At 35.7% G+C, this 22,603-nt stretch overlaps 1 protein-coding gene across 1 annotated transcript; it reads right to left on the reverse strand.

Annotated features, from left to right (window-relative positions):
* Positions 1–13,388: 13,388 nt before the first annotated feature.
* Positions 13,389–21,192, reverse strand: LOC18422482 (Dynein light chain type 1 family protein). The gene is made up of 2 exons (XM_006826859.4): positions 20,712–21,192; positions 13,389–13,671 (listed from the first exon to the last, which is right to left on the reverse strand). Exons 1-2 carry the CDS (start codon positions 20,937–20,939, stop codon positions 13,519–13,521), a joined length of 381 nt encoding a protein of 126 aa, XP_006826922.1. The 5' UTR covers positions 20,940–21,192; the 3' UTR covers positions 13,389–13,518.
* Between the last annotated feature and the right edge of the window lie 1,411 nt (positions 21,193–22,603).

Below are 22,603 nucleotides of genomic sequence, written 5' to 3' on the forward strand. Positions count from 1 at the left end.
TATCTTCCATGATTAAATATAGAATTGCATGTGTCATTTAAATCACTATAGCTATTACAATTTCTGGCTCATACCATATGTAACATGGTTATACATGTATGAGGATTTTGTGCATATCAACAATCTAGCGATATAACATTTGTGTCGAATACTTTAGGAACCCAAATACTTCCCTCTTTTCCTTAAAACCTCTTAATAAAAATACTGGAGGTCACCTAAAGTTTTACCTCCCACTTTCTTTAGATTTTGTGTAAACTAACTCTCAAAATGAAAGAGTACGACATTTTCCCATCTTGTTTGAATATTGTTTCTATTACAAACAAGTAGTATGCGACACACCACATATATTTTTGACACACATTTCCATGTTAAACAACCATCCATCCAACTCGAAATCTAATGGAGAAAACGAATAAACAAACTTGATAAGTATCATTGAATTATTTCAGCAATATGTTATGTTACTTTAATTTTCGGCAATATGTTATGTTACTTAGGTAAGGTTACATTCCTCAATGTCTAACATGGAATAAACAATTTGCATTATTTCGGCAATATGTTTTATTTATTTTTGGGTAATTCAGTGGGAAAGACAGGCCCTACCCATTTTTTCAAATAAATTAGGAGTTAGCTTTTTGAAAGTGTTAGTGATAAGAATGAAAACCATAATATGGTAACTAGGATGCGGGGTGTTACCACAACGACCCTAGCTCCCTCTAATTTGACATTTAATGATTAGGAGTATTTGTGACCTCTTTATAACAAAGATAAATGGTCTCATAGTATATAATTCTTATTATGAATATGCTGCCCTACATTACATATACATATATTAGCAAAATTTCTTTTGTCAAATAAAAAAAGTACAGACCAAATCAAGTCACCTAAGCAATATTTTTGTAGTATGAAGGAATTGGAGGGCCCAAAATCACCTAGCTCTCCAACACTATTGAGACCAGTGTTCAAAAAATTGAACTGGCATTGGAAACTATCCAAGGACTGGTTCCAAGTAACTAGTAAACCTGCTAGTTCAACTGATCTAGTCATAGCCAGTCAAAAAAATGTTAAAAAATAAAAAAATACCAAAAAAAATCTAAAAAATATGAAAAGTATATTTAAAGCATGAATAAACAAATACATCCAAATGAAGTTCAAAATTAGTGAAAAAAATGGATTTTAGATTATCGAATTGTGCCCAGAGGTATTTTTGAAAATTTTCAAAAAAGATGGAAAAATGTAAAAATTAGTATTCATGACCAAATTACTTTCCAATCTTTTCCAAAATGATAAAAAAAATTCAAAAATACATTGCAAACAAATCGCTTATTTTTTTATATTTTATACATATAAATTTCTTTAAAATACCCAGTCATATACCAAAACTGGCCAAAACAAATCGGCCAGTGTCCAGTTCCAAGTTCAACTGGCCAATATTGTGCCCCTTTCTAAGGCATTAAAAATATATATATAGGATTATCTACAAAAAGACTATTTATCTTGAAAAAATTACAAATAAAATCCCAATAATACACTTCCTATGCAACTTAGCCAACTCAAATTTTTCTCTCATTTTTTTCTCCAAAATATACTTTCTTAGCAAATACCCCCAGTACAAAAGACACATTGTTTTTTAGAAAATACCCCTTTTTTAACACAAAAAGTTAATTATGGCCGGATATTCACGTGGGCATATGTACAGTACCAAAACCACATAAGTTGTCGGACCGCCATGAACCCATTGCCACACCGCACTAAATTAAAAAACATGCCGGATCGCGTTCATTCTCTGTTTGACCGCATTGTGTCTAGGAAAAATGTGCCAGACCGTTTGTTTTGACTGCCGGACCGTAGTTTTGAAGAAAAACAAGAGAAAGAGGAGAGAGAGAGAGAGAGAGGGGCATGGATAAAAGTGTTAGGGTAGTTTAGTCTTTTTTTATTTTTATTTGGATTGGGGGGTATTTGCTAGGAAAGTATGTTTTGGAGAAAAAAATGACAAAAAAGTTGGGTTGAAGATAAGTTGTATAGGAAGTGTATATTTGGGGTTTTTTTCTAATTTTCCCATTTATCTTTGGGTATGGTTTCCATAAGGTTTAAGGTTGCAACCTTAAACAATCCATTAAGGCACACCTTTAAATTTTATCATAACATATAATTTTGATGTAAAATGTTCTTAAGATTATCTAAAAATATATTTTCAAATGCAATTATAAAATTTTAAGCTCTAAAAATGATTAAAAGCAAATAGATATAAACATATGAAAATCTTGCAAATGGATGGTCTAGATAATGTGTTGTAAGATGCACCATTTTTAGGACTCAAAATCTTTTTTTTTTTTTCTTTTAATAATTATATATCTCGATGTCAAGATGATCATTAAAGGCTTTTTCAACATTAGAAGAACATTTACCGATGGATTTTTGAGGTGCATCCATAGTTCTACATTTTAAGGTTGCAACCTTATAAAAAAATTTCCCTTTTATCTTTTGTATATGGAGGTCACAAGGTCACAATCATTCCTACTAATTAGAAGTCAAATTGGATGGCTTGGGGCAAGTCAAGAAGTTCAAGAATTTTTTTTTTGAAATTTTGAGACTATTTAATGACACTCTTCCAACCACCCATTTTGAAATTTAAAAGACAAGAATGATTGTGACCTCTGTGTACAAAAAATAAATGTTTTCCTTGTAAACAATCCCCATAAATAAATACACACATTATTCTTGTTGAAATGGACAAAAGTGTGTATAATACACAACCCCTTTGGTTCTAAAGAGGATGTTTATGGCACCTTAATCCATCTAATGTCAGCAACGAACAGTGCTTCCTTGAAAGTCTATCAGGGATGCTAGCCATTCTTCAACATTTTGGGATAAAATTTAAGCTGATAGATTTCATATCTAATGGTCTCACGGTATACAATCCTCCTATCCTTATGGAGATCAAGAGATCACATAATACAATCTTTGAAGCCTAATGAGGTAATTAGAATTTGGGCTAGGTTTTGTAGGTTCAGATATTGATGACCGCCACTCTACATTCCAAGTTCAAATCCTTTTGTTTTTTTTTTTTTGGGTAAGTCAGTGGCGGAAAAAGCCTTTTACCTGTTTTTTATTAATAATAATAATAATAAAATCAATTCATTATTTTACAACCCTGTAATAGGACAGTTGTGCCAGATCATACAAATCCTACTGTTGAATTACAAACAAAAAAAAAAAAAACCACAAACTTTGTAATCTTTGTTTTAACAAAACCAAGGAAAAACAATGAGAAATGGGGTGGGGCAAGGGTGGTTAGGGGGCAGATGCCTCAACATAATGTCCCGCCCACAACAAGAATGAATCTATGTGCCCCTTATTTTTTGAAATGAAATTTTTAAAAAATATGAACAAAAAATCCAATTAATTTTCATCTCTCCAATCTTCCCATAATAAATCCCAGCCATTGGAAGAGTACTTGTTCACCCCTTCCGCATTCATATTATGTATAATGTGGATACTATACTTTTTCCCTTGGCACATGAGACCTAATTTTTGTTAAGTGACGATCATCGATCATCTTCGCGAGCACTTAACAATGATCAGATGTTCAGATCATTGGGCCATTACACCAAACAAAAATGACTACTTTATCGGATCTAACTTGTAGCTACCAGAGCCTGGTCGTAATTATTAAGTATAAATTGGATAATGAGCCCCCCATTCTCATGCAATAGCATCTAATTGCCAATAATACAGAGTCACTTGCTAAAAAAAGGTTTTAGATTCAACAAATTCAGAAATCACTACTCAGATTGTGTCCTAAATCATTTCCTCCGAATTTCCTCTAGAAAAAAAAAGAAGAAGAGATTGTATACTCATAATCATTTTTAGTCATTTGATGTAAAATTTAATGGATTGAAGTGAGTCATAATATTCAAGAAATTTTATTTTGAGTATGGTGACCTAATCAATGACATATCCTCAATCGCTTGATTTCACATCAAATGGTCAATAATAGTTGTGACTTTCTTGCATAAAAAATAAATGGTATCATTATATATATTTCTTTCAAAAATGAAAAATCAAAGCCTCCTGTCGCTTAATGAAATGCACATGCTAGATCTACCTTTGGGTGCTTTCGATCCACAATATTTTTGAAGTTTTAAAACTTTTTTTGAGGGGACTGTATACTATGAGATTATTTATCTTTATCACAAGAATGTCGTAATTATTTGTTGCTACTAGATGTCAAATTAGATGGCTTAGAGTAGAGTGTGTTTCGAAGTTCAAGAAATTTTTTATTGAATTTTGAGTTTAGTCACTGCCACTTTAACAACCTCCCAATTCGGAATTTGATGTGCAAGAGTAATTGTGACTTTCTCCGTACCAAAAATAAATAGTCTCTTTCATATTTTTCTTTCATGCAAACTTGAATTATCTTCGTGGAACACATAACTCACTACTTGCAAGAGAACAATAAAGGGGAACTCCTTCCCAGCTAGAACCGAAATAGCTATTGTAGCCACCACAGTATATTTCACTAAAATAAACATCCTTTGCCTTATTGACAAACTGGGGCACGGTAGTAGCACCTCCATACTTGGTTATCACGTATGGTTTTCAATCCTACTGACACCGCCCAATGATACCTTTAGAAAGAGCTACCGGCTGAATCTATATAAAAGAACAGGTAATACCTGCCTTCCCGACTGAATTACCTACAAAAGAAAAGATTTACTGGTTTTTTCTTTCAAGCCATGTAATGACAGGGATTGCAATTTTCAAAAGACGAGACTCTGATTAAATTTACTGTTTCTTTCAAGCCAGGTCTTCCCTACCAATCTTCAAAAGACGAGACTGTATGAATAATTGTTTGATTGATTGAGGCCCAACCTAACATCCCAAATTTTACAATGAAAAGGATCCCAAGGAGAAAAGGAGCACGGTGCATGTGCTGCAACTTTGCCAAGATATTTCTCGCTCTCCTGCAGGAGTACATTGTCTATTTACTCTCTCGAGTAAACCCAAGATGCATCTTTAGGACTCCAAATTTAGTGGATATAACCCCACGACTAATCTTAGAAAAGAAAATGTCTAATGACAATTTATGCACGCATGAAAGGCAACATTCAAAATTGAACGGATTGCCATATTTTTGCATAGTGAATCCTGAGCGTCGAAGCCTTCAAAATTCTTATCTTTTTTTTCTATTTGGAAAATAATCATAGTGATCCTTAGGTAGAATCTGAAATTTATGAAATCCCCAAGGCTACATTGTGCTCTTTCATCTAAGGAAGCAAGTCTACAGTATACTCCTATGGGAGCATAATATATGCTCCCGTTAATTTTTTTGAGTATTGCATATAGTAACTTTTCTTGGACAAGAAAAGTGAAAAGATATCTTCAAACTAGTAAAAATGACAGAGATGAAACGTGAGAGAGAGTGGTTGAGCAACAACTTTGGAGTCAGGTATCATAAAACCAGTTCAGAATAATGCCAAGAACGTCAACTATCGAAGTTATTTTCCCACCTAGGCAACTGATTGAGAAGTTTAGGGTAAAGGGAAATGACCTTCGCATGATCTTTATTGATTTAGATAAAGCATATGATAAGGTGTCGACATAGTTTTGAATGATGAGATCCGAAACGATATCAACATAAAGTTAGAACTTTGGAGGGAGGCTCTATAATCCAAAGGTTTAAAATTAGCGAGACTAAGACAGAGTATATATAGAATGAAAATTTATTAATGATAGGAGTAGAGACGAGGAAGTAGTTAAGATTAACGACCAAGAAGTATAAAAAAAATCATACTTTCGATATCTTGGTCGATAATTTAGAAAAATGAAGAGATTCAGGAAGATGTCGCACATAGAATTAGAACTGGGTGGGTGAATTGGAGATGTGCAACTGGAATTTTATGTAATCGCCGCATACCAATGAAGCTAAAGGATAAGTTATATAGGACAATTGTGAGACTATCTTTGCTTTATGGGTGGAATGTTGGGTAGACAAACGATAAGATGAGAGATAGTAGACTTAGGTGGGTGGGCGATATGTGGCGCCGACCCAATATAACACCTGTTAGGAGGTGTGAGTTAATTCAAGTGAAAGAATTAAAAAGGGCAAGGGGTAAGCCCAAAAAGACATCATTGGAAGTAGTTTGAAAAGATATGGAGACTTATAGCCTCACTGAGCGTATGGCCTTAAATAAAGTAGAATAGATGATTAGGATTCGTGTCGTCAATCTCAATTAATTAGAAAAAAGCTATGATGATGATGATGATATGATTCGGTGCCTAGACATTTAATTTGGTAGGAGATGGAAAAGAAAGGAGTCACCAATGGGATACATTGGCATAGTGAGAGAGATATACAAAGGTCATATCTCTTTATTTTAGTTATGGACGAATTGACCAGGTACCTACAAGATGAGGTACCATGGTATATGTTCTTTGCGGATGGTATAATTTTGATTGATGAGACTACAAACGACGTCAACACAAAGTTAGAATATTGGAAGTATGTTGTAGAATCTAAAGATTATAAAATTAGCCAGACTAAGACAGAATATATAGAATGCAAGTTTAATAATAATAGAAGTAGAAATGAGGAAGTAGTTAAGATTGATAGTAAATAGATACCTAAAAAAGATTGTTTCTAATCTCTAGGGTATTCGATTATCTAAGAGAATAGAGAAATTGAAGAAGATGTCGTACATACAATTAGAGCTGGATGGGCAAAGTGGAGATGTATATCCAGAATTTACGTAATTGCCACATACCATTGAGATTGAAGAGAAATATGAAACAGTTGTAAGACCAGGCATGCTTTATAGAACGGAATTTGGGTGATCAAGAAACAATATATCCATAAGATGAACATAAATAAGATGAGGATGTCGAGATAGATGAGTGGCAAGACAATAAATGATAGAATTTTGAATGAATATATACGAAGGATTTTACATGTAGCCTCAACAAGCGATAAGATGAGATAAAATAAATTTAGGTGGGTTGGCCATGTGCAACGTAGGCCTACTACAACACCAGTTAAGTCGTGTAATTTGGTTCAAGCGGAAGGTTCTAAAAGGGCAAGCGGAAGGCCCAAAAAGACATGGATAGAAGTAGTAAAAAAATATATAATGACTTTTGGTCTTACTAAGAGTATGACCTTTATAGAGAAGAATGGTGGAACAAGATTCACATAGACGACCCCAAATCATCAGGACAATGCATTGATGATGATGAGATGTATATATTAACTTTCGATGCAGTTTATACCATGCATCAACCTTAAACAATCAAAGCCACACTCATTTCCATAACTTGGAAGAAGATTCAGTTATAGTGCTAGGAACCCATATGATCGCCTCAAAATTTGTTTTCACCTTTAATTATAAAATCTAAAGCTCAAAAAAATGGTGCAAACTGAGCAAATCTACTAACATTTACAAATCTTAAAAATGGACAGTTTAAATAATATGGTACAAGATACTCTAGTTTTAAAACTAAAAAAAAAAAAATGTTGAAGTTTTGCTTTTTCATATACAAACATTTCGAGATGATCATGTAGAGGATTTTTCTAACGTAGGAACCTACCCAGAGTGCCTTTTTTAGGTACGTCTTACATTTAGAGAATAAGTTTGGCACCTGATATATGGCTAGTAAGGAGCGACTTACTTTTATAGTATAAAGTTGACATTGTAGTAATCAAGCCTAGATCAAACCCGTTGGTCAGACCAAATGAACTCTTTCTTTGCCTTAATCAATCTAGTTCAAAGCAAAGGTTTGCCTAAAAATTGATATAACCAATATTTGATTGATTTTAAACTGGGTTGGAACAAATTAACAAAGTCTTCAATTTATTTACAATTATTATTATTTATATGATTGTTTATTTTTTTAAATTCAACCCCACGGATTCTACCGTTGGCCTAACCAATTTTCACTAAAGAGAAAAGTTTACATAGAGCCGAGGCTCTAAACAATCAAATTAGAACCTACCTCAAAAAATTTAGTATAATATGTTGTTTTGATGCCTACATTTCATCAAATTGATTATCTCGACATCAAGATGCATGGACATGAGAAAAAAATGGATTTCAAATGTTGGAAATAATGCATCTTGTAAGGCATTTTTAAACCTACAATTTTCAAGTTTTTCAAGTTTTTATAAATCTGCTTAATCGATACTATTTTTCAAACTTTAAATTTTATAATTAAAGATGAAAATATATAGTGAAGCTATCATAAAGATTCCCAATATTAAAACCACATTTCCCAATAAGGTAGGCTCTGATTTGATTGTTTAGAGCCTAGGCTCTATACAACCGCACCCTTGACTTAACTAAGGCATTCACCAATTTGACCCAATCAACTTTTTCGCAATTCGCAGCAGTTGTGCTATACACAAGCACGTGGTGAGATCCTCGCTCAAATCGCTCTACTATATAATAGTAGAGTTTTATGAGCCCTAGTCTTATATGTAGATATGGAGCCCTTCACCCAGTTTTTAGTTGTATTTTGGATTTAGTTTTTTTATATGCATTTATTTACTATGATACTATTTATGATGCTACAAGGAGATCATAATTATTCTTAATCATTAGATATCGAATTAGATGGCTTGGAGTATTGCGAATTTATTTTTGAATTTTGAGTTTAATCAATAATACTCTTACAACTACCTTATTATTTGAATATGATAAACAATACTAACCTCCTTGTATAAAAAATAAATAGTTTATTTGTATATTTTCCATATATATAATCTCTATTATAGAGATTATTAATGTGTAAAAAAAATTAGAAGTTAAAATTAATAATTTTCTAAAAATAATTAAATTATTGAATTTAAATATTTTTTAAGGGTATGCTACTCTACTTCCGCCCGAGACAAATGTAGTTAAATGGCTAGTGTGGCAAATAGCATTCACGTCCAAAACTCGAACGCATACCAGGACCTGTCAAGTCTCGGATCTGGTTGGATCTATTGTCACACCATGACTGTGATATCCTATGACTACGAGCTTCTTCTTCTTTTTTGCTAATAATAATGTAAATATTTTGAATATTATGACAATATGAACACCTAATGCGCACCTAAATATACATGATGGCCATCATATACCCTTGTGATTACAAGTATGGGTCAAGTCGGGTATAATTGCATCCGGATCCAGACGCGGACCTAAAGACAAATGATTGCCATCATATACTTTATGACTACATGTATGGATCGAGTCTAGCTAGACCCAGATCCAAAAGGCAAATAACATTTCGATCTAAAATTTAGATCTATATCCGAATCCGAGATTGGATATACCGTCTAGTCGGGTCCATTGCGACCCCAAATATGGCCCGCGACACACATACCACTTTCCTTAACTAATAACATTTTTCCTTGGTTAGTTGCTGAGCACTACAGTGCAAAGAAGAAACACGACTTTATCGGCTCCTTGATTAGTTGCTGAGCAGTACCGTGCAAAGAAGAAACATGACTTTATTGGCAACCATGCAACGACCTTTTACCCTTCAAATCGGGCGGCATCATCATTCATTCTCACCTGCAAGTTCACCTTTATCTTGCCGCCTTTTCTCTCTCTACACCATTGTTGCCGCCCTTTCTTTCTCTAGAAAAGGCTCGCCATTAAGACACCAGGAAATGTCCAAAATGGAGCGAATTTTAAAAGAGAAAAAACCCCAGGGTCTCAATAGCAAAAAAAACAACACAAAAGTAGATGACAGAGAGAGAAAGACTGAAGAGAGAGAAAGGGGCGGGAGATGGAACGCTACGGCATTGTCATCATCTCTCCAAGCATCAGCTCCCCTTCTTCGTCAGACCTAGACACAGAGGTTCCTCTCTCTCTCTCTAACCCATCTTCTGTATCTTCCTCACCTACATTCTCTCTCTCTAACCCATCTTCTATCCACTGATTTGTGTTTGTCATGTGTTGCAGTCGACTCTTTCATTTTTTGAGGAGAGGAGCACGAGCCTGGGTGCTCTCATGGGAGTAAGTGTGGCCCCAGTGAGGAGAGAGAGAGAAAAGAGAAAACAGAGGAGTTGCTGGTGGTGCTGCATTGGAGATGAAGAGGAGCAGAAGGTCGTGGCGTCTTCTTCTTGTTATACTCTGGGCCATTTATTAGAGGCAGAGAGGAGACAAGGCTTTCTCGTTCCTCCTGCGAATGGAGGAGAAAATCTTCTCTTTGAAGATGGAAGGGTTCTTCCTCCTCGCCATCATCTTCCTCCTCCTTCTGTAACCAGGCTGCCTGTTTGTTTTAATGGCATTTGTAGGAGGAGGAGTTAGTGAAGAATAAAATCGTGTTGATGTCTCTCTCTATTTTCGATTCTCTCATTCTGTTTATTGGGTTGGTCATTTTGTGAATATAGTTTTGTACAAGGTCCTATGCTATAGCGTACATCGATATTTGACCCTAATATTTTGATCATTTGGAACTTGAGATCACAAATATGAAAGGATTTCTCTCGTAACCCATTATCTACTTAAGATTTTTAAATGTTTATATATTTTACTCCATCTGCAACATTTATTCAAATGCTCGAATCATATATTGAAAATATGCTTGAAGTGCGCCATTTGAATATGAGTCACAAGATGCACAATATTTACGACATGTAAACTCATATTCATATACTCAAATATTTTCTATATACCAACTTATATATGCCACCCCGTCCCAGTCATTCAGTCGGAATGGACTACTCGGATAACTTCAATTATAATTTCTCAAGTGAGCTCCTAAAGTGTTCGATATTGATCTTACGACGCATGATATTTTTTTTTTATATATTACAAATCATATGAAGAGCAAATTTGGGACGTGCTATCCTTTCATTGAGATGCACCCAGAAAACAAAAAATTCCAGATAAAATATAATTTCCAAACTACCCCTGAGAGTTTCAAGGATAGTTTGGTCTTTTTGTTTTTGTCAGGAATATTTTTTATCTTTTTTAGTGCGCCCTATGAGAGGATGGCATGCCTTGGTGTGAAATATAATTTGAAGAAAAATACAAATAAAATAGTATTAGGCATGCCATCGTAGACGTTAGATTGGACGGTTGGGAGAAGGGTGGCATATATAATTAGGATTTCAAACCTTAATAATATGGTTCGAATGATTAATTTGAAAGTTTTTCATATCGTAACTATAATTTTCAATGAGTTTTGAGATGAGGCTTTACTTTTTTTCAATAATACCTCGGGGTTATTTTAACCTTTTCCTTTATATAAAGCATCGAAAGTAAGGCACACATTTAAACCTTGCGAAAAGATGCAATTCTAGTGGTAGAAACCCTAAGGATAGCTTGAAAATGTATTTCCATAATTAATTATGAAATTTAAATGTCCAAAAATGGTACAGATCTAACAAGATTATATACACTTAAAAATATTGAAAATAGGCGATCCAAATAATTTACAAATTATTTGGATTGTCTATTTTTAAAACTTGAAATCCTTTTTATGACCATACATCTTGAGTCAAAATGATCAATTGGCAAGCTCTCCAATGTCAACAATATTTTCCTGTGGCTTTTTGAGGTGTACCTCACTTTTGTAGTATAAGGTCTTAAAAAAATATTGACGCCTCATTTAAATTTTTTCAAGTAAAAAATACTAATATAACCAAAATTTAATTTTTATTTCTTTTGAAGTGATACTAATTTTATAGTGTTTAATTTTCAGCCTAGATGCTCTAATTCAAATTTCTAATTTTCAAATGATTAATCAACAGATTTTCTATGAGAGATGAGCAACGCGACTCTACCATTAGAAACAAATGAAAGAGACTTTAGAGATGAGGGTTTAGGCAGTGAGGAAGAGGGAGAGATATATTAGGAAAGTGAAGGGACATATAAGAAAGGTGAAGCCAACCCAAATAATTCAAATAAAGCTCAAATGATGATGATGATATTAAACAATAATTTTAAAGGAAAACTTTATATGTTTACATGTGTCTACGTGATCCGTCTGTGTGAATGTCAAGTGAACCAAATTATTTTTTCCTAAACAGTTCCCTTTCCCTTTCTATTTTTGTCCTCCGAGGTCTCATTTCAAATTAAAAATAGATGGGAAGGGCGCGTAATCAGGGGTGGGGTTCATATAAGGTGTCAACCTTATACTATTATTCTATGAAAGTAAGGTGCACCCAAAACCATGTCGAAAATGCAGTTTCGGTTCCGCAAAGACTTGAGATGATATAAAAATTCATTGTAGCCCCCAGTTATGAAATTTAAAGTTCCAGAAATGGCGACGATTCAGAAAACCTATAAGCACTAGAAAATCTTGAAAATAGACGGTCAAGATAATGTATTAAAAAATGAACTATTTTCAGGACTAGAATCCCTTTTTTTCTTTATGTCTATCAATATCAAAGTTGAGATGATCGATTTGAGAGTTTTCCAGCATTGGAACAACCTTCACTAATGGATTTTTAGGTGCACCTTACCCGTATAGAACAAGCTTAAGACCTTATATAAACTTTTTCCCAAAACACCCTTCTAATCAAGACATCGTACCCACATTGAAAACGTTTTCTTCCCCATTGAAGAATTACATGAAAGAAAGCCCAACCAACTTGTTAGTTGATTACAGCCTCTTTCTCAACCAAAACCACGTTCTGACGTAATTAGCAAGGAGTTAAACCACTCAAAACAAGACCATGGTATGATATTCACAGGTAAAACAGCAAATAAGCAGCTGCAACAACTGGCTTCAAGGAGAATTCAATTATGTGGATAGAAAGTGCATGGAAACAAAACAGGGCAGGCATTTTGAAAAATCTACGCACTTAATATGGAATAGCACATTAACTTGGATATAATTGTTCTAAGCAATACGTAAATAAACTCATGAATTATGCATAATCATGAGCTATATGCTGCATTTCTAGCTTAGAAATAGCGAGTCTCGTAGGACCAGACAACCAATTATTGACAATCCAATGCATGAAACATTTTTCACTCATGCCAAGTATCCAAGTACCATGAATATGCATGATTTTTCCATAAATTCATTAATGCTTGCCAAATTTAATGTTTTTGATACACCTTCAACATTGCCCTGAGACATAACTATTGTACGACCCCAATACTACGAGCTTCACGTAGTGTCATTGCTACCTTTCCCTGTCTACACTTGAAATGACTCATGCTAATGGCACTCTTTAACCATGTCCATACTGAACAAAATTCTCATTTCATTTTGCTATATATAACTTCTAATCCTTTTATGAAGGATGTGGATATTCATTCGGGTTTCCAAATACTGCATCATAAAAAAAACACACAAAAAATCCTTTTGATGGTGAGGATGATAATGATGATGATGATGTGTGTGTCTGTGTGCATGTGTCATCCTTTCTCCTGTGGCACCCACACTTATTGTTATCAAGGAAGTACCAAGACCCCATGCATTGCATACCAAGTGTTGATCAAGATATACAACTCAGCTTATCTTTCAAGTTGAGACATTCTTTTCAATTTCAAGAAGTAGCATTTCATGCATATCATTCTAGTCCAAAGGCTCAACTGCCGTCCTAAAGAGAAGAATATAAACCTTGTCAATTGAAAAGTACAGAAAACCTCCAGAGGAGTGAGTGACATACGAACCGAAGCTAGTCCCCACAATGCAATGCCAAGCCGGACCATATGATACATCAAATTCCTGCCATAGCACCAAAGGACACTTAATCCCTAAATATCATTTAATGAAAATAAAAATTCATTCACACCTAAGATCTTGAAAAGAATGGATTCGAAGATTCAAGGCCATGACTCTAGTGATCACAAATAAATTCAACCTCGACATGTTTCTCACAAGTCTCAAGGCTAGCTTGCATGTTCTTGAAACATTTTTTTCCTTTTTATTTCTCTCCATCAATAGAATGCTCACATAAATTCAAGGAAGCACAACAAGAAATCATGCACATTTAAGGCGCATGATTGTGAACTTCTCCTTGTACTTTTCACCCCTGGTTCAGTTAGGTTATTCCTGCACATCCTGACACGCTTCTGAATATAAGATTATTTAGCATATCCAATGTGCTTTCGGGAAGGTAAGTATTTTTACGTATATACAACATGATTTCAAGTTCTGAGTGATTTTCAGTATATAGAACGTGCTTTTGTACTTGCCAAGAAAGCAAATAGGCCCCAAATAATCACAGAAAATCTATTGCAGAGCGAAGATCATCAATTGAAGGAAACCAATATGCAAAGTGTAAGCACAGACTTGAAAGGTGTCAGCACAAGGAAATTAAGATTGTGAGACACGCTAGAAGAGAGGTTAGGGTTTTGAGAGAGAGAGAGAGAGAGAGAGAGATAGAGAAGGGGGAGGAGGGGTGTTGTTGAGAAAGGGAAAAGAGGTCAGGTCAGAGCTATTAAAAAAAGGTGTAGAGTTTCAAGCTCTGGATTTGAAAGAAGAGGATATATCTACAATCTGGGAGAAAACAGAAAGAGATATTTAGGGTGATAGAATGAGAGAAAGGTACAGTCAGGAGAAAGAATTGCAAGAAAAATACGTTATTTGGGCCTGGTCATCCTAGTTATCCAGAAAACCAGGTAGCCACATCAAATTCAACAATTTCTTTCTTATATAGGGGTGCTGTGGTTTAGGGCATTATTTCCAGAGGCCATTTTTCAGCTTTATATAGTGTTCTGCATGTAACGAGGTCAGGAACTCCATAGAACACATGCAGACTCTGCGTATTTCTTTGCTTCAGGCAGAATTCTGTCTCTAAGTGAAGAAAAAAGCAACTAAAAATTTTTCCAATTAAATGACTCTCCCGCAAGACAGCAAATGTGTATGAAATAGTGTCAAATGAGGTCATTGAAAGATTTAAGAAATGATCATTCCACAAGCATAATGATATGGAATAAAAGAACAGAGTGTCAATTTGATCATGTTGGCTTTGAAGTTGCATTTTTCACTTGCCCAAACATCTATTGGTGTACCTTTGCTTTGATCATATCAACAAGTTCAATACAATGGATATGTTAGAGAATGGTTAATTATTCGGAAAAGGGAATACATCAATCTGACTATTTTTAGTTTGGTTAAGAGCAAGCAGGTAAGCAAAATCAAGCAACTGAGACTTCAGAGGACAACTTGTTCATGCCTAACTTCACCAACATCAAGAAAACCAGGAGGCTGTAATTGTATCATGCCATGTCCACTTGAGCTTGGAGTTATTAGATCCATCAATCTTGGTTTCTAATTTCTTATAACATAAAGTTTCTCATGCACTTCTAAGATTTATATGATTCCATTCTAGAACAGAAAGTATATACCACTAATATATAGAGAAGAGTAAAAGGTTCACGCCTTTAGGACAATCATCAAAGATGATGATTATGCACCTCACTATTTAGAACAGAAAGTATAAATAGATACACCACTACTCTAACCCTTTTCTTGAACTTCAATATGGTTGAGGATTTTCTATATGTTGGCTATTATGCATCTCATCTTGTAGGTTTTTGAGTTTTTGAAATTAGCTTCTTTGCATGAAAATGGAATGTATTGGGACATTGTTTCAGACATGATGCTTCAGAGTAATTTTGAAGAGGGAATTCATGTATGTCATCACTCAGTTTTCTGGATTGAATTAATATCGTCATCTGTCTAATATAAATATTTTGTATAGATCTTGAACAGGATAAGCTTCTGCTATTTTTGTACCATTAGCAAGGATACAGAAAAGTTTGCAGTGTACTAGAATATATTTAATTTCTGGTAGAAGAAATAAAACTAACGTACTATCTTGAGACAACAATAGTTTTGATGACCTTATTTCCAGACAATTGATGATATGATGTTGAAATTTATTAGGAAAAACATATGCATATTCAAGGATCAAAGAAACATGTATGCATTTATTTTTATTCCCCACTACAGTAAATATACAAAGAACTTAACCCTGAATCAACTATAACTCACAAAAAAATTTAAAATACGAGAGAACCGTAAAATCATGCTTTACATCCAAGTGTTGTACTCAAGATAAATAAATGCGATATTAAAGAATGTATCTAAAGAAGCACAATGTACATTACCAAATAAATTTACATTAAGTAAGAGAAGTCTACGTACTTAAATGTATCTTTGAGTCTTTAATGGACATGATGAACACAGAAATGTTGAACAAAACTCACCAACAATGTATGAGACATCTAGAAACTTCCCTAGCTTGCATCTCTAATTGAAGCTAGAATGACCAAACCAAGCATGTCACAATATAGAGTACACTTCTTTTAACATTATCATCAAAAGCCCTAGACAACCATCTCCATAAACCTAGAGCCATAAAAGTTACATTCCCAAAAGGCCAAATGATATTTAACTATTTATGTTATGTATTTCACCCATTGGGGAACTAAAAGTCCAAACCCTTGATTCAAATCAGAAATTTTTCCGGCAAAATATTTTCCTGCAAATTGCACAATGCATTTTCCTCCACTTTCTATTAATCTAGGATTTACTTCTTCAGCTACATTACATACATGGAAGGTTTTGCCTAGCTGGTTTCAGTATAGAAATTGAGAAATGGAACACAAAGAATAGAAATCACAAGAATTTCTATTGATTCCCATGGTTCAAATGTCCTAAAAATCCCACCATGCTATTTGCGAGTTAGGTCATAACAATCCAATGAAGTAATGTGCAACCTGCCAAAAAAACGCAATGTGGATACCACTCTTCCATCTGTTGACCACTATATTGGACGATCATGACTTCAATGTGTAGCGTTAAAAAATTGGTTCTCGGCTCAGATACTACTCAAAGGGTTACATTGTCTTGCTTTCTTACCAATGTTTTAGTTTCTCAGGATGAGCAAAAGCTTGCTCCAATGCAACTATTGGGATCCAGGGTGTGGTGGAAGCACGTAAGTATACCAAGTGTTGGGTGTTGACCATGCTCTTATACCAGTAAGGCCCTAACACTAAGGACCAATGGGATTACCATAGTCTAGTGGATAATAGAGGAATACAAGCAAGCTTTGCAGTGAATAACGACTGCTCAATTGCCACAAACTCAAAACTGAGGTAGCCTCACAGCTTGAATATCTTAGCAATTGCTATTCCACTCGTGGTGGCTTGTAAAAGTTTCTCATACAAAAGCTCTGAAACATTCTCTAGGGATATATTGGAGAGATGGCCCATAAAGAGCCTTGCCTCACAAAAGGGCCTCAAGAGAGAATCTCAAGAGTCACTAGAAACATACCCTAAAGAATATCATAAAGAGAGAGATAGCTATCTTTTGAACAAGGAAATTACATTAAGGGAGAGTGAAGCCAAGCTTATTAGCAAGCTAGCAGGACCACTCGGAAGAGAAAAGGAAAATCATATCCGAACCACCATAGTGAACTAATATTTTATTTGTTGCAAAATTGTTCATGATTATTTGTTTTGCACACTCGAGTGGTCCAAGCCCCTTTTTGTAGAGGTAAGAGGAAGAACCCCTCTTTTACATGATCAATGTGAAGAAAACAAAACACTACACAATAATAACATAAATCAGTGATTTAAAACATGGACACCAGTCAGGACTCGCTAGGGTTCGGAGCTTGGGACAGTAGTCGAACTCACCCATCAGTGGCCTGACTAGGCTAGTCTCTAAAACTAACAAAGTAGGGGTCCCGACCCCATGAGACTCAGCCGAGTATAAGGGTTTCTGAACCAGGCACCCTGCGTCCAAGTGACATAAAAGTCCGAGCCCAAGTCACCAAATTTGAATCACTAGCATAAATAACAACAATGAGAAACTAAAATAATAAACTAATTAAAACCAAAATAAACAAAATCGAATTGATGCTTACTCACCCAGCCCCTCTGAAAACATGCAAGAATTAACAATGACTCCCAACAGAACCCAAGAGGGGTCAAGGTATTGGTCTCAGGTTTGAAATAGAACTCAAAGGAGCTAAGGTATTGATTCCAGATTTCAAACAGCCAAGGTATTAATCTTGGGTTTGAAACATAACAAGGGGACCAAAGTAGACGTTTCAGATTCTGTTTTGAACGGAAGGGGGACATAGTATTGTTTCCCAACTTAAATAAGAACCCTAAGGGAGTCTAGACAACAGGCCCAGGTTTTAAAGAGAGCCCTAAGAAGGTGACAAAGTTTGCAGATGCTGTAGAGTGTTCAAAGGATTACCGAAGAAGGTATGCCACAGTCAAGTGCTTGCCTGACGGGGGCCAATTGCATCACAGAACCCAGAGGATGCCTTGGTATTCACAGACATTGCAAGAAACCGATGCCAAACTTGCAATGACTGAACAGGTAGTTGAAGGATGAGACAAAAAGAGCTGCACTAGCAAGGGAAGTTTAGGCATCAAGTGCGTGGCAAAAAGGACTCGTGAGTGCATGAGTCAAGAGGAAAGACGGGAAGAAGTTCCCCATGAGGTAGTTAGATTGCACGATGAGCTCCCAATAATTAATTCAACTTGGGACCAGGAGCAGTTTCTTGAAGCAGCAAGAGATGATCAAAAGAAGTGGAGTATAGAATAGTTCAATGGCAGCTAAGTTTGTGTTTGGCTTAGGCAAGGATATGAAGCAAACACGGAGTTCACAATTGGGCTATACTGCTACAAGGTACTTCAGGTAAGGGTAATACGCATTGAGATGCAACACAAGCACTTCATTTGAAAAAGGGCAACCAACTGAAAGCATCAACTGTGTCCTGTGACCATGGAAGAGAAAAACAAAATCGTGCTTATCAAAAGTTCATCTTCTCCGAGGTCTTCAGAGCTCCAAAGGAAACTTGGAGAGACAATTGAGGGGAGTAAGCATTGGCCAAATTAGGTTTGTTTTCCTAGATTGTAACTTATGTTTGTTTTTCATTGTGTTGTTGTTATGTGGTGGGTTTTAGACCCCACAACAGCATGCAAAAAAGGTGATATCGCCCTTCCCCTCCATAAGGGACTCAAATCCCTCCTCTAGTAAGAAATATTCACAAGACAACTTAGTGAGAAACAAAATACTATTTCTTGCTAGTGCTTTAAATATATTGTTTTTTCTCTTTCCTCCTCTCCTCTCTCTCTGCAATGAGTGTAAGAGGACGGGCCTATGTGACTGAAAGGAGGGGGCCTATAGTTAATTAATTAGCAACACCCCTCTCTCGTTGAATACCACTCTCACTGTTCAAAGAATGTTGTCTCTCTATTCTCTCTCGATCTCGTTCGCACAATCTATAAAATATTTTCTAGTACCCATCGAGAGTTCTCTCTAGACACATTTTGAGTTAAAGGCTCAGTTATGGGCCATATCTCTAAGATACTTTATAAAGATCCCTTTTAAAATTTGTGCTCAAATGCTACAGTTCCTGAGCTGCAAAGCTTTCTTTCTGTAGATTTCGATTTGTGGCAATCAAGCAATTGTTGTATATTTGTATGTAGAGAAGCTTTGCCTGCACTCTGCCATAATCCACTTTACTGTGATAATTATGTTGGTTTTATGTTAGTGGCACTCTGCCATAATCCATTTGACTGTGATAACTGCGTCGGTTTTATGTTCGTGGTACAATAGCAGGACTCTACTCCCAACATTTCCGTATTGGTATGTGCTTCAGTTGCACTCAGGAACCAATCTTTTTTTGAAACGTTAACACTCAGGAACCAATCTTATGAAACACCAACAGGAGTGTTCGATTTCGATATGGATAGAAATTGATAATTCAAATTTATGTCTTATAACCGAGACACATGTGTCTACGACTTAGATGTGTGCCTTCCAACTTAGACACAAGTTTCTTGCATAGATTGCCGTGTCAGAGAGTCAAAATCCTCAAAAAAAAATCTAAAATGTCCCTGAATGGTATATATCCATGTTCATGCCATATTGGGCATGTCATCTAGATGCTGACATCATGCAAGTGTCTGACACTCCAATATGTGTCAGACACGTATTTCATAGTTACACAACTGGTCCTTCATTGTTACACATCTTGGGGACGAAAAGTGGCATTAAAGCATCCACACATTCGTGGAAAACTTGAAACTTTGCACCAGAGCCAGACTCTGTAACTCCATGCACAGGACCGTGCCTTCCCATGGTCCATAGTTTGTAGTATACTTTCACATTTTCATTTAAGCATTTCCAAGATGAATCTAAATTTGCAGGCCAAACTAAAAATCCATCAAGGGCAACCCCTTATAATCATTTTTCCCAAAAACATCATGGAATCTGTGACAGTTTACTAAAAAAGATGAGTCCCTGCATTCAATGAACTTCATCGTCAGATTAGATGGCTTGTTCATACAATTCTTCCACATGGATATTAAATATGCTTATAAATTTTAAGTAGCTTACCGAAAACGCCAGTTATTTATTGAAGACCCTGATACTATAAAAGAAAGAATTGAGGCAATAAGAGAAACAAAGCATCAATGCAATTGCCAGTAATGGATAAACCAAGGATTCATCAAAAGAATTATCAATCAAACAAACAAAAAAGAAAAGAAAACAAATGGGGTGGCAGAATTCATGAACAATCTTTGTTTTTTTCCAAACAAGAGAAGCAACCAAAAACTTCCGACTTGAAAGAGAGCTTCCACGAGTTATTAATCTAAAGCAAATAAAAGCAACGGAAGAGGTTGTTTTTCATAGAAGAGAAAGGGGAAGGAGGAGAAGGAGAAGAAACAAAAGATGGAGACATGAGAGAGGAGAGAGAAGAGAGAAAGAGAAAAGAAAGAGAGATGGATTACCTTTTTCAGGGCGAGGGCGAGGCGTTTGCTGTCGAGCTTAGGCATGGAGTCAAGGGAGTCTCTGGCGCAGCGAAAGGCAGCGTTTTGTAGAGACAGAGGCATATCAGAAGCCCTCACCTTCACATTCAGTAACTGCTGTTCCTTTTGCTGATCCCCTGCCTTCTTCTTCTCTATCAATTGGCTCAGGAACCTGCTCCTTCTCTCCAGCTCTTCCTCTGCCCCCTCCATCTTCTCTCTCCCACTAACTCTAACTATATCATCATCCCCTTTAACTTCACCTCTAACCCCAGGTTTTTAGTGTTGCCATTCCTCTTCCACCTTTTGTCTTTTCCAAAAACCATGAACCAGGGAAATGCAAGCCCCACACAAAACACCTCTTTCTCTTTCTCTCTCTCTCTCTAAAAATCGCTTTATATAATAAACCATCCAAAAAAACCTCGACCCCTCTCTCCCTCAAAATCCCTCTTACATACACTCTCCTCTTTCTCTCTTTAAAACCACTCGCTCTCTCTCAAACCACTCAAAACTCGCTTTCTGTCTCGGCTTTTTATGTGCTTTCCTCATTATCTTCACTGCACTCCACGCTCCTTGCCCTCCTCCTCGAGTAGACAGAGGGCGGGGAAATTCCAAAGCACAAAATGCCGGAACTGCCCTCCCCAGAGATGAGAGAGAGAGAGATGGGGGCTTAAACAAATAAGAGAGGGGTAGTTCCAGTCTTGGGCCCTTCCCCGCAATTTGCGGTTTTAGGCCTTTCTAATTGGATACATTTTGTGGGGAACGAGGAGTAAGTTTGAAACTCGGTCGGGTGATAAGACCACTTGTTTACCAACCTTTACGCGCTTTATTTATTAACTTTGTTGTGGTCCTGCATTTTGGTATCTCCTCAATTGAATTTGAGTGCAAGTTGGGCAAGTCTCTTAAGTTCAAATTGGGTCAATTGTTCAAATTGATTAATGAAGACATCACACTCCCTCTTATATACTCTCTCTTATGTTTTTCCATATCACCATAGCATTTTTTTCAATTGATTAAAATCTTGCTACACGAATCTTGATATGCAACTATATTATTTTCAATTAATTAGAATTTACTACACTGAATCTTGTTCTGTTACTATATTATAGCTTCTAACTATTTCATAACTTCTTATTATTAAGGAAATATAGGTTTCCCTCCCTAACTAAAGCCTACCTCCTTTCTTTCTTTTTTAACAATAAGGTTATTTCAATAGTATTTGGGACCAAAACGAAAATGTTTCTGTTTTTCAGTTAAAGCCCCAATTTAACAAATGCCAAAGCTACTTTAGTTTTATTTATCTGGACTTAGGTCAAATAATTTGGTTTCATCATTTTCAATGATGAAAATGGCAAAAAGGTTTTTTGAGAAAATGGGCTTTGGCTGAAGGCCACTCCAGCAAAACGAGCTTCCAACCGTATTTTTCAAATAAGGGTGAAAATAAGTGTACAACTTCTGGAAGTGCTAGGAGTGGGTTCATCTGCACAAACTAAAAACTGTGGACCCGCATATCTATTAGTAATGGTTAAAGGATGGAAGAACTTGATGCTAGAACGTCACATTCATCCTCACCCCTCAATGTAAAATTTAGCGGCTGATAAATTTTATTTTTTAGATTTTGAGCACAGTTAAAGGGCACAAACTTATCCATCAGAATTGGCATCAGGTGGCTAAGAGTACGCCTAGCTATCAGAATTAGCATCGGATGGCTAAGGATGATTGCACCCTTCTTGCACCAAATATAAAATAGATAGCTTATCTACGTCATCTATAGTTGAAAACAGATTGTGAAACTTGCCAAACTATGCATGATATTCTTTCCATCAAGATTAAAAAAATATAAACCTTGATTTTAGTGCCAACACACTCAACCAGTG

The sequence above is a fragment of the Amborella trichopoda genome, chromosome 4 (assembly GCF_054954075.1).
Source record: "Amborella trichopoda isolate Santa Cruz 75 chromosome 4, AtrichopodaSantaCruz75HAP2 v2.0, whole genome shotgun sequence".
Taxonomy (NCBI): domain Eukaryota; kingdom Viridiplantae; phylum Streptophyta; class Magnoliopsida; order Amborellales; family Amborellaceae; genus Amborella; species Amborella trichopoda.